Source organism: Raphanus sativus, chromosome 5, assembly GCF_000801105.2.
Source record: "Raphanus sativus cultivar WK10039 chromosome 5, ASM80110v3, whole genome shotgun sequence".
NCBI lineage: Eukaryota > Viridiplantae > Streptophyta > Magnoliopsida > Brassicales > Brassicaceae > Raphanus > Raphanus sativus.
Window position 1 is genome coordinate 28,731,421 of NC_079515.1, and position 10,230 is coordinate 28,741,650.

The following is a 10,230-nucleotide window of genomic DNA, read 5'->3' on the forward strand; positions in this document are numbered from 1 at the left end:
AGATAAAGAGACGAGATGGTGATTTGATTTTTCTTTATATAAAAAAGCATGGGTTTCAATATTATCCTATGTTTTTAAGAAAAATATATATATTTCAAAGACGTCACAACAATAAGATTAAAAAAGGAAAGAAAAAGAATAATAATGTTGTTTGTGCGTATACGTGTGAGTGGTGTGGTGATGGTAGAGAGAAGAGAAAGGCGTGTGGGTTTTACTCGCGGAGCATATGCAAACTCGCAACTCACGTGTGATTGCGTCTCTTGCACGTGCAATATGAGCGCGTGTACTGGTTGTTGGGTTCGGTGTAGAGAGGTTACGATTTTGATATATTAATGAGTTTTTAGTAGGCGAGACTCTTGCTAATGATCATTCGTATAGATGGAGGTTGAGCTACCCATGGAATGTTTAACTATGCTCGTGAGCACCAGGTAGGACTACTACTAGTCCTCTCTTCTTATTCTTTAAGACATTCATGACTTTAATTACTATCCTGTTGCTAGCCTTGTATAATTTTCATGGATGAAATCGATGCAATTGGTGGCCGACGTTTTAGTGAAGGAACTAGTGCTGATCGTGAAATTCAGAAAACACTTACGGAGTTACTCAACCAGCTTGATAAGTGTGACACTTGTGGGACTCCTAAAGTATGGTTTTACAATTTTCTTTTAAACTAGATGTTAGAAAACAAATCACCACGAGTGTTCTTAATTTCCAAGAGATTTATTTGTCTTGTTTTTGTGCAATGAGAATATGTTCTGATACTTGGGAGAGTCAGACAATATATCAGGTGAAAATGATAATGGCCACCAACAGACCAGATGTTCTTGACCCAGCACTTCTCCGTCCGGGTAGGTTAGATAGAAAGATTGAGATACCTTTACCAAATGAGCAATCAAGAATTGAAATCCTCAAGATCCACGCATCTGGTATAGCCAAGCACGGGGAAATAGATTATGAGGCTATCGTGGAACTCGGAGAGGTTTGTTCTTCTTCTTGCATGCGCATTTTTCTTTATAGTTTTTGCTTTTTTTGTTAAAGACATTGGACGCCAATGATTGTTGCTCTAAACTCTAAATCCATAGGGTTTCAATGGTGCTGATCTGCGTGACATATGCACTGAAGTGGAATGTTTGCAATCAGAGGAGAGCGTGACTATGTAATCCACGAGGACTTCATGAAGGTATGTATAAACAATCAAAATATTTACTCTTTATTTTGGCATGTGTCCCCAACTTTTCTGGTTACCGAATCGTTGGTTGGTACAGGCTGTGAGAAAGCTACGTGAGGCCAAGAAACTTGAGTCGAGCTCTCACTACAACGCAGATTTCGGGAAAGAGGAACAATATAAAACAAGCTCTTGAGAGGAAGAAAATGCCAAAGGTGTCAGTGAAAAACTCTGTTGTTTACATTGAGGCACATTCCTAGTGACACTTTCGGTTTCTCTATGATTTGTTTTAAAATTTGAAGTACAGCCACACTAATTTTGAGAAATGACAACAGCTCTATGTTCATGCACTCTATCATCTAAAATATGGTTCAAATCTCAAAATTTAGTTTCTCACCAACGGTTTCAAGAAGTTGCAATTTAGCTGGAATTGCAACGATTGATATTTGTATAATACTCTGATGGCTAGATCATCTAAGACACGAAACATATTTTTGTGGCACGTACAAGAGTTTATAGATGAAAATAAGGCAAGGAATATTAAGGGAACAGTCGCATTGGGATTATCATTCAACAAGAACACAGACTTTAAGCTCACTGCTTACAGTGACTGGAGTGGCTGTGCTGATACTAGGAGATCTACAGGAGGATTCCGTACATTTTTGGGGTCTAATCTCATATCCTGGTCATCCAAGAAACATCTTACTATCTCAAAGAGTTCTATAGAAGCTAAATACGGATCTTTATCAGAAACAACTTCAGAAATTACTTGGTTGTGACTGATTCTGAAGGAAATTGGAATCCCTCTTCCATCAACTCTGGTTCTCCACTGTGATAATCTCTAGCGGTAATGCTCACTGCGAACCTTTCCTTTCACTCGAAGACAAAGCATTTTGCACGTGATCATCACTACGTTTGCAAAAGGATAGCTTTTGGTACGTTGAAGTACATCACATCTCCACCAAATTCCAGATTGCTGATATCTTCACTGAAAAGTCTTGCTCAAAAGTTTTTTCATCTTTTTTTTTTTGTCACAAATTGAAATATATTAAAGGCCCAAGGCCTAGAAGATACAAGGTCGAAGCCCAAATCCCATATAAACCCACTAAACCAAAACCCAAACGAGAATTGGGCAGCCTAAACCGCAGAAAGGTGGACCAAGGCCCAAACCCACACAAAAACCAACCTCCACCGACACCTTGGTGAACACACCCACGTGTCACGATCCACGACCAGACGGGCACACGTGTTACACGATCATCTTCAACCACCAAGCTTCGCCGTTGCTTGTCTACTCCGGAGACCACGACCGAGACCCACTCGTCGTCGCGAATCTTCGGATCCGATACCAACTTAAGACCACCGGAGAGCTTCACCGGACTTAACCCGAGATCTCCACTCAAAACAACACCGCTCGCCTCTACTTCATCACCACATCAAAACGCCGGAGAACCTCACTCGACGACTCGAAAGCTTCACCAGATCCGACGCCGAAACCCACAGATATGCTATCAAACCAAGAGAAAACGGAGCATAAGAAGCCTCCCACTGAACACACAAACTGAAGCCGCATGTTCTCCTTTGACGGAAAAGAGCAACATCAGTGTGCCAAAGCCGACCGTCCACCGAGAGGGCGGTGCGACGACGGAAGCAAGATATCCAACCGAAAAGACAGAAAAGAACGGAGCTTTAAAAGCGGAAGATGGAATCAGGCAAGAAATCCGGACCGACGGTGGCTGAGGAAGCCCACGCCGTCGGCCGGAAGCAATAATGACGACGGAGCTCTCTCCTCTTTCTTTCTCTCTCCTGATTCTCTCTTTACCCACGTTCGAAGTTTTTTCATCTTTACGAGAAAAATTCAGTGTGCGACTTTTCCCACACCAAGTTTGAGAGAGGCTATTAGAGTCTGTCAAAATCCAATTTGATTTGGCGGCCCAAATATTCTAACACCAACAACAAAGTTCCAGTGAAGCCCATCAGTCTTTCAGCTCACACAAACCGTGTGGTTATCTTATTTATGGATGTTCCGACAAAACGAAACCACTTAAAACTTAACTGAACCAAAATAGATAAAGTGATTTAGATTTGACATTACCAAACCGAATAAACTGACCAATCAATTAATAGAATAATTATATGTAAAATATATAAGATAATTAAGAATATATACATATTTATTTTATTGATATGATCTTCATTTTTAAAATATTGATTTTAGTAATTTAATATTTTATTTTAAGTTAAAAGTTATGTTTCAGTTTTATCAAATTAAATAAAACATAACTTTTACCTTTGTATTGACAAATATGTGTGCTAATATTTAGTTATTTATAATATTATCGATTACTAATTTTTATTATTTTATTCTATAAAAACTATTATAGTTATTAACATAATATGTTTACTAATATTTTAAATAGTAAAATAAAAAATAAAATGGCTATTTACAAAATGAAATATTTTCATGTTATATAGAAGCCGATATCTTATCATATAAAATAAAATTCATAAAATATTCTAAAAGATAAATAAATTTATTTTTATTTTGGTATAAAACCGACTAAACCAAAAAGATAATATATAAACCGAAATAAACCAAAATAAATATTATTTTAGTATAGTATTTTTTATAAACCAAAATACTGAAAAACTAAAAAAAAATCGAACTGATATCCGAATTGTATCCCAATCTGCATTGGACAAGAAGACAAAGACATTCAACAACAACAAAACAGAAAAGCTACAATGGCATCCATAAAAGAGAAATTAACCCTGGCTACGTCTCATACTGCATACCATACTAACAGCTAATATATTCGCTATCCTCAGTGATGACGTAGCCTAGCTCTCACTTAACCTATGATGCTTTCCTATATAGAGAAATGATGTAATAGCAAATCTCATTTAACCTATGTTTTTTTTTTAACCTATGATGCTTTCCTGTATATAGAGAAATGATGTAATAGCAAATCTCATTTAATCTATGATGCTTTGTGATAGCAATTTGGTTAGTATTGTCTATTTTGTGCCAAAGAAAGGTGGGATAACAGTAGTGACAAACTATAAGAACAAATTAATTAATTAATTATTATTATTATTATTATTTTATGAAAGGGCCGAACAAATTGATTATTACCAAAAAATATATACATAAAAATGATTCATGTTCCCTGTGTTGAACACAAACAGCTATACTTTTAAAATTTCATTTTACTTATTATCAATAATAAAGTGAAAAATATTTTTTTCGTATTTGTAATGATAAAACAAATATATAATTTTAAAACAAATAGTAAATATTGAGATTAATGCTATTTTAAATTTTTTGACAAAAATAAAAATATTAAAATTTATTTATATTATTTTATTCATTTGCTTACCCGTCCATATATGATAACTTGACCACCAGTTAATAGTTATATGTAAATTCAAGTTTTTCAGCTACTTAATTGTTCAAAGATATATATTATTTTAAAACTTTTATGTCATCATATCTGAATTATTTTTTGTTCACTTTGAAAATAATATTATAGATGATAAATATATGAGCCTTTTCATATGTAGTTTCAAACATTAGTAAGTTAATGTGATCTTAAAAAGGTTCATATAAATTCTTTCATATGTAATTTCAATCAAGTAATATAAAAAATTAAATTTCAAATTTATAGTTTAATATGTTCAATTTTAATTATTAATTACTTATTTTTGGTTATTTTATAAAATCTCAAATTAAATACGAAGAATTTTGGCTAAATTTTGATGTACTTCAGATATTTTAGGTCTTTTCGTATCATAAATATTTGAATCTGATCTGAGTCGTTATAAATTTGAAAATTATAGATATTTTAATATAGATCTGAATAGATTCGGATTTGAGAAAAACCGACCGAGTCTGAACCAAAAAATTTCAAATACCTAATTGGATTCAAATCTTTAGGATCTGAAAACCCAAACCCAAAAAGAAACAACCCGAACCTCACACAATCCGGTCTGAATTTATCCGAAGATCCGAGTATCCATATCTAAAATAGTCAAATTTTTTGAAACTTTTTTGGAAAAGAATCTATGCTTTATTTCTTTCTTTCTTTATTTTTATATTTATGAATATTGTTTTGTAGTTTACTCGTTGCATACAAAATAATTAATTTAGTGAAAAGGAAAGTGTCCTCCCTCCTATAGAAGAAAAAAAAAAACGTGAAGAGTAAAGGAGCCGGGGGCATCGCACACCTTGTATTCTCTCTTTCTCCGCCATGACCAGCTCTTCCGCTCCCTCACGCAAGGTCTCTCTCTCTCGCATGTCTTCCATTTCTTCACGGATTTGTTAATTCTCTCTCTTGTATATATATAAAACTTTTGATGATGAAATCTGAAGATCGTGGAATCATATGTCTGCGTAGGCTTTAAGCAAGATCGCGTGCAATAGGTTGCAGAAAGAGCTTACCGAGTGGCAATTAAATCCTCCCACTGGATTTAGGCACAAAGTTACCGATAATCTTCAAAAGTAAGGAATCAAAATGAACCCCTGATCTCTCTCTCTCTCTCACCTCTCTCTGTTTGAATACTTTGATCGATTTGTTTTTTTTATGTGATCTTAAAAAAGATGGACAATCGATGTGACCGGAGCTCCGGGGACGCTCTACGCGAACGAGACTTACCAGCTTCAGGTTGAATTTCCCGTTAATTACCCTATGGAAGCCCCCCAGGCATGTCATCTCAATCCTTCTCTTTGGTTTGGTTTTCTTGTCTTATTTCTTTTGTCATTTGTTGTAATAGCGAATATGATCCTCCTCTTGGTTTTCTTGTCTTATTTCTTTTGTCATTTGTTGTAATAGCGAATCTGGTCGGTCATCTTACATGTTTATGTCTCGATTCTCTTTGGTTATGGATATTTCTCAACTTAATTGAATTTTTATTATTTTATTTATTTTGTTTTTTTTTTCTGATGAGTTATTGTGGCTAATTTCATTTGCTGTTGGTTGAGCAGGTAGTTTTTGTTCCTCCGGCACCGTCACATCCACATATTTACAGCAATGGACATATTTGTTTGGGTATTTGCTCCATCTTTTTTTTTGCTTATAGTTATATTTTGTTTTGATATACACATCTCAAGGGTTTGTTTGTTTATCTTACTTGTGTGTTACACCGACTTGCATACCTTCTTATTGATGTGAATATACAGGGATGCTTTGAATACCTTGTCGACTTAGTTTGATGATGATATGTAATAGTAGAATTTGCTAAGTTTTGATGTATGGTTGTGTGATTTAGAAATGTTTCTATTGTATACCAACTCTGTCTGTTGCTCATAGTTCGGGATAGAATTCCTGTTTTTGCTTTTGCAAAATCATAATCTTTTTTCAAATATCCATAGCTTTATTCCTCTGAGACTCATGATTTTGTACTTGCTTTGGAGCTTGAGCATGTAAAACTGATGATAGTGATTCCTTTGGAGAATAGTATAAATCTCTCTGTGGCTTCTTTTTGGCAGATATTCTATATGACTCGTGGTCACCAGCAATGACTGTGAGTTCGGTCTGCATCAGCATTCTCTCCATGCTATCAAGTTCACCTGCAAAGGTTCCTGCTTCCTTCTTTTTTATTTCCTAATCTACATGAACTGTGAAGTATGAGCTCAGTCACAAACAAACACATATGTTATTATTGCAGGAACGCCCCGCAGATAATGATCGTTACGTCAAGAATTGTAAGAACGGGAGGTCCCCTAAGGAGACGAGGTGGTGGTTCCATGACGACAAGGCTTGATGCAACGACCAAGAGAAGCCCCCTCTATTGTAATATGAAGATGATGACACTGAAAATGTCGAATCATCAAACATTTAAATGTTTCCTTTTAACTTGTTGTCTCCATCTTTTTCACTTTTATCTATGGAATGTCAAACTCGCACTTCCCAATAACTCAGAGAAGAGAAACATTGCCGGAATCCGAAGCTCATATACACTTTTTGATTTTATGTTCTTGTCTAACCAAGAACCAAACCGGATTTTGACCATCCTCCAAGACCAGATAGGCATTTGTATTTTCTTGTCGAACTAAACCGGATTTTTACCATCCTCAAAGACCAGATAGGCATTTGGATTTTATTTTCTTTTTCACATACAGTATTTTCTTGTCGAACCAAGAACCAAACCGGATTAACATATGATCAAACAATGATGTAAATGAGATCAGTAAGTAAGCGATTAGGTCCTCTCAAGGGATCATTCCACCTCTTAACATCCCAAAGGGAACCACAAAAGGTGGAAAGGGGTAGACTCATCCCTCGGATTTTGACTCATATATAGGAGCAACGTCTAACTACACATTGTAAAGCGCTTATATATCGAGAATCAACAGCTAGAACTATAAGCGTATACAAACAACACGAATGAGGAAACAAAATAGAGAAAGACTTGGTTAATTTTTACCGTATTTTCTTGGAGAAAAAAATGGGGAACAACTACATGTGAAGCAACCACAAAGCGAGGCTATCTTCTTCATCTTCCCACTTCTTCTGAAAGATGAAGCCTTGCCATGGGATGCACTTGGAACCCCGTTGTTCATCACCGAGCTCCTCATCTCCTCCGCTTTCTTCTCTGCTGATTTTACTTTTCTCATTATTTTTACCATTGATGTTCTTCTTTTCTTTTCCAACTTCATCTGAGAAAAGTACCTCTGACATTAGTTACTTACTTCATTAGTAATACTAATAACCCTCTCTGAGATATTTATTAGAAGTTATTGATAACTTCTTTTTTTGTTTTTATGGAAAAAAAAAGGAAAGGCTACAAAGAGAAGAACCTCGAGCTTCCTTATTTCTGCCTCGGCCTTAGCCCTCTGCAAATTTTCCCAGGCTATGATTCTGGCTTCCTCGGTCTTCGCCCTACAAAAGTACACATCTCCAAATCTAATTTATGTGTGATTATTTGAAGTATTTTAATTTGTGTTCAGTGAACTTTAGAACATACCATGTCAAGCCTTGAGGATCCCTAGCTTGTCCATGTAATTGGTCTCGCATGTTTGAGCTAGCTCTGTGGCTCTTTGACCAGCGAGTTACAGTTGCCTTCCCATCAACCTCGGCTCGGTTGGAACGAGCACTAAGTAGTTCCACAATAGATCGTGCTGATGGAAAGGAGGGAGATACCGAACACTGTCTCTCAGGGGATAACCGGATGCTTCCCTCTGGGCTCATCTGTGTCGCCACATCTCTTCTTGACACAGCTCCAGCATCCTTAATACTACTCTCATGTATATTACCTTGAGTTTCAGAGCAGCCATGAATGCTAACTGATCTAGCCATGCAATGATCGGTTCTTTGAGGCTGAGGAAATGCCGACGCAGTGAAACCTCCATTTGCTGGTGGCAACACACCAGTTGAAAATGGAGAGCTTGCTGTTAAACAGCCCCTGTTTCCACCACCATGAACCAGCGGAAGAGCAGGAGAGTACAAGGAATAATACGCGAGTCCAGGAGGGCCTAACGGACCACTCTTTGATTTAGGCTTTCTTTCATGTGGTGCCGTTCGTGCGGGTCCTTCTCTATCGAGAGGACTAAGTACCCATCTCTCTGCATCTTCCCACTTGGAAGGAACTGTCCTACCACCACTATACAGAGGCATAAAAGCAGCACTTGGAGGACTTCTCCCACCGTTCTTTGAACGTAATGCTACTCTCTCTGAGCTCCAACCTTTTTGCATACTATGCCGATAAGTTGGGGGAGTTCCAGGACTAGGGAAGACGCTTGATTTATTACTCGAAACCGAAGCTCTCTTAACAGTTACCACTCGAGGAGACAAAGAGGTTACATTACTAGTGAGATCCAGTGATGTGGTTCTTTGGAAGTCTAGCTTTTTCGCCAGTGCTTCAGATCTTGATTTTCTTTCCTGGCACTCTACAGACAGAGATGAGTTTTGTGAACAAATAAAGAAGCAATCAATGGTAAGTAAAAAACATCAAAAAACTGATCACCTCTAAGAGCTAGAGAGAAAGAGCTCCTAGCTGAATCAAGATTTTGGATCTCATCTTCTTTATTCACTACAAACTCTTCTTTCCAAGCTGCGTATTCAAATGATTCATAAGTATTGAACTATATGTTTTTGTCGCTTTGTTTCTATTAATTAGACAACTTTTTTATCAATCAATATGTACACCTTTAACTTTGTTTGATTTTCTAGAGATGCGACTATTCTTCCACCGCTTGTCTGGATCTACATCTTTACTGCTTGACCTTACCCGTTGATCTCGCTCCTATCATGCAAACTAACTTTTATTTTATTTTATTTTTTTGTAACTGCAAGATCTAAGTAATTTACAAGAAACGTGTACAACCATAATTAATAATTTCTTCAAGTAGTGAATCTACATTCTTGTATTAATGCGAAGAGTCAATCTCTAAAATGTGATTCGAGTGCAGTTAAAAAGGCTTAAAATGATTACTGCAGTAAATAAAATGATGAACAGTGAAATCGAAGTTGCATGATTAGTAATCTCATAATGCCGTTACTAAAACTCAGTTCAAATCTGACCAGGGAGGGAGCGGAGTTGAGAGAGTCGCGGTCCTGAGCGTCGGAGGTAGAAGAGCAGCGATCGACGCTGGCGGAGGCGGAGGAAAAGAGGCTGAGATTTGATTCCGGTGTGAAAACCAAAGACTCGGCGGGGCTGGTGTCTCGCCGAGATCCTCCAGACGCCGTCGATGTTGCCGGACGCTGGATCACCGACGGCATTTGAGTGAGTTACCTTACCTGGGACTGTTTCCTCTAAGCTCAAGTTAAGGAGAGAGAAGGCGCGTGGGGATCTGCTGTCTTGATCCTTTGATAATGATGTGTTGTCTCTTTGACTTGGGCGGAAGACAAGAAGCTAAAGGACGAATTTTACAATATTATTTTAACACTCATTTTAATAATATTTTAGTAACCAGATAATAATTACAAAATTTATTTAAATTATTTTTACTACAGAAAAAGTGTTTATCTCTTTACTGAAAATATTTCAAAATTAAAATAAGGTACTTTATTTATTTTTAGATTTTATATATCATTTTTCTGTCATCAACTTAAACAGAATTTTGA

General features: G+C 36.7%; 2 protein-coding genes across 2 annotated transcripts; one reads left to right on the forward strand and one right to left on the reverse strand.

Moving 5' to 3' along the window:
* The first annotated feature begins 5,297 nt into the window (after positions 1 to 5,297).
* Positions 5,298 to 7,107, forward strand: LOC108856813 (ubiquitin-conjugating enzyme 15). The gene is made up of 6 exons (XM_057011330.1): positions 5,298 to 5,445; positions 5,563 to 5,666; positions 5,766 to 5,872; positions 6,154 to 6,213; positions 6,654 to 6,742; positions 6,833 to 7,107. The coding sequence occupies exons 1-6, from the start codon at positions 5,416 to 5,418 to the stop codon at positions 6,926 to 6,928; spliced, it is 486 nt and encodes a 161-aa protein (XP_056867310.1). The 5' UTR covers positions 5,298 to 5,415; the 3' UTR covers positions 6,929 to 7,107.
* LOC108856948 (uncharacterized) lies at positions 6,653 to 9,988 on the reverse strand. The gene is made up of 6 exons (XM_018630854.2): positions 9,688 to 9,988; positions 9,313 to 9,409; positions 9,131 to 9,217; positions 8,132 to 9,053; positions 7,965 to 8,046; positions 6,653 to 7,823 (listed from the first exon to the last, which is right to left on the reverse strand). The coding sequence occupies exons 1-6, from the start codon at positions 9,883 to 9,885 to the stop codon at positions 7,581 to 7,583; spliced, it is 1,629 nt and encodes a 542-aa protein (XP_018486356.2). The 5' UTR covers positions 9,886 to 9,988; the 3' UTR covers positions 6,653 to 7,580.
* Positions 9,989 to 10,230: the final 242 nt, after the last annotated feature.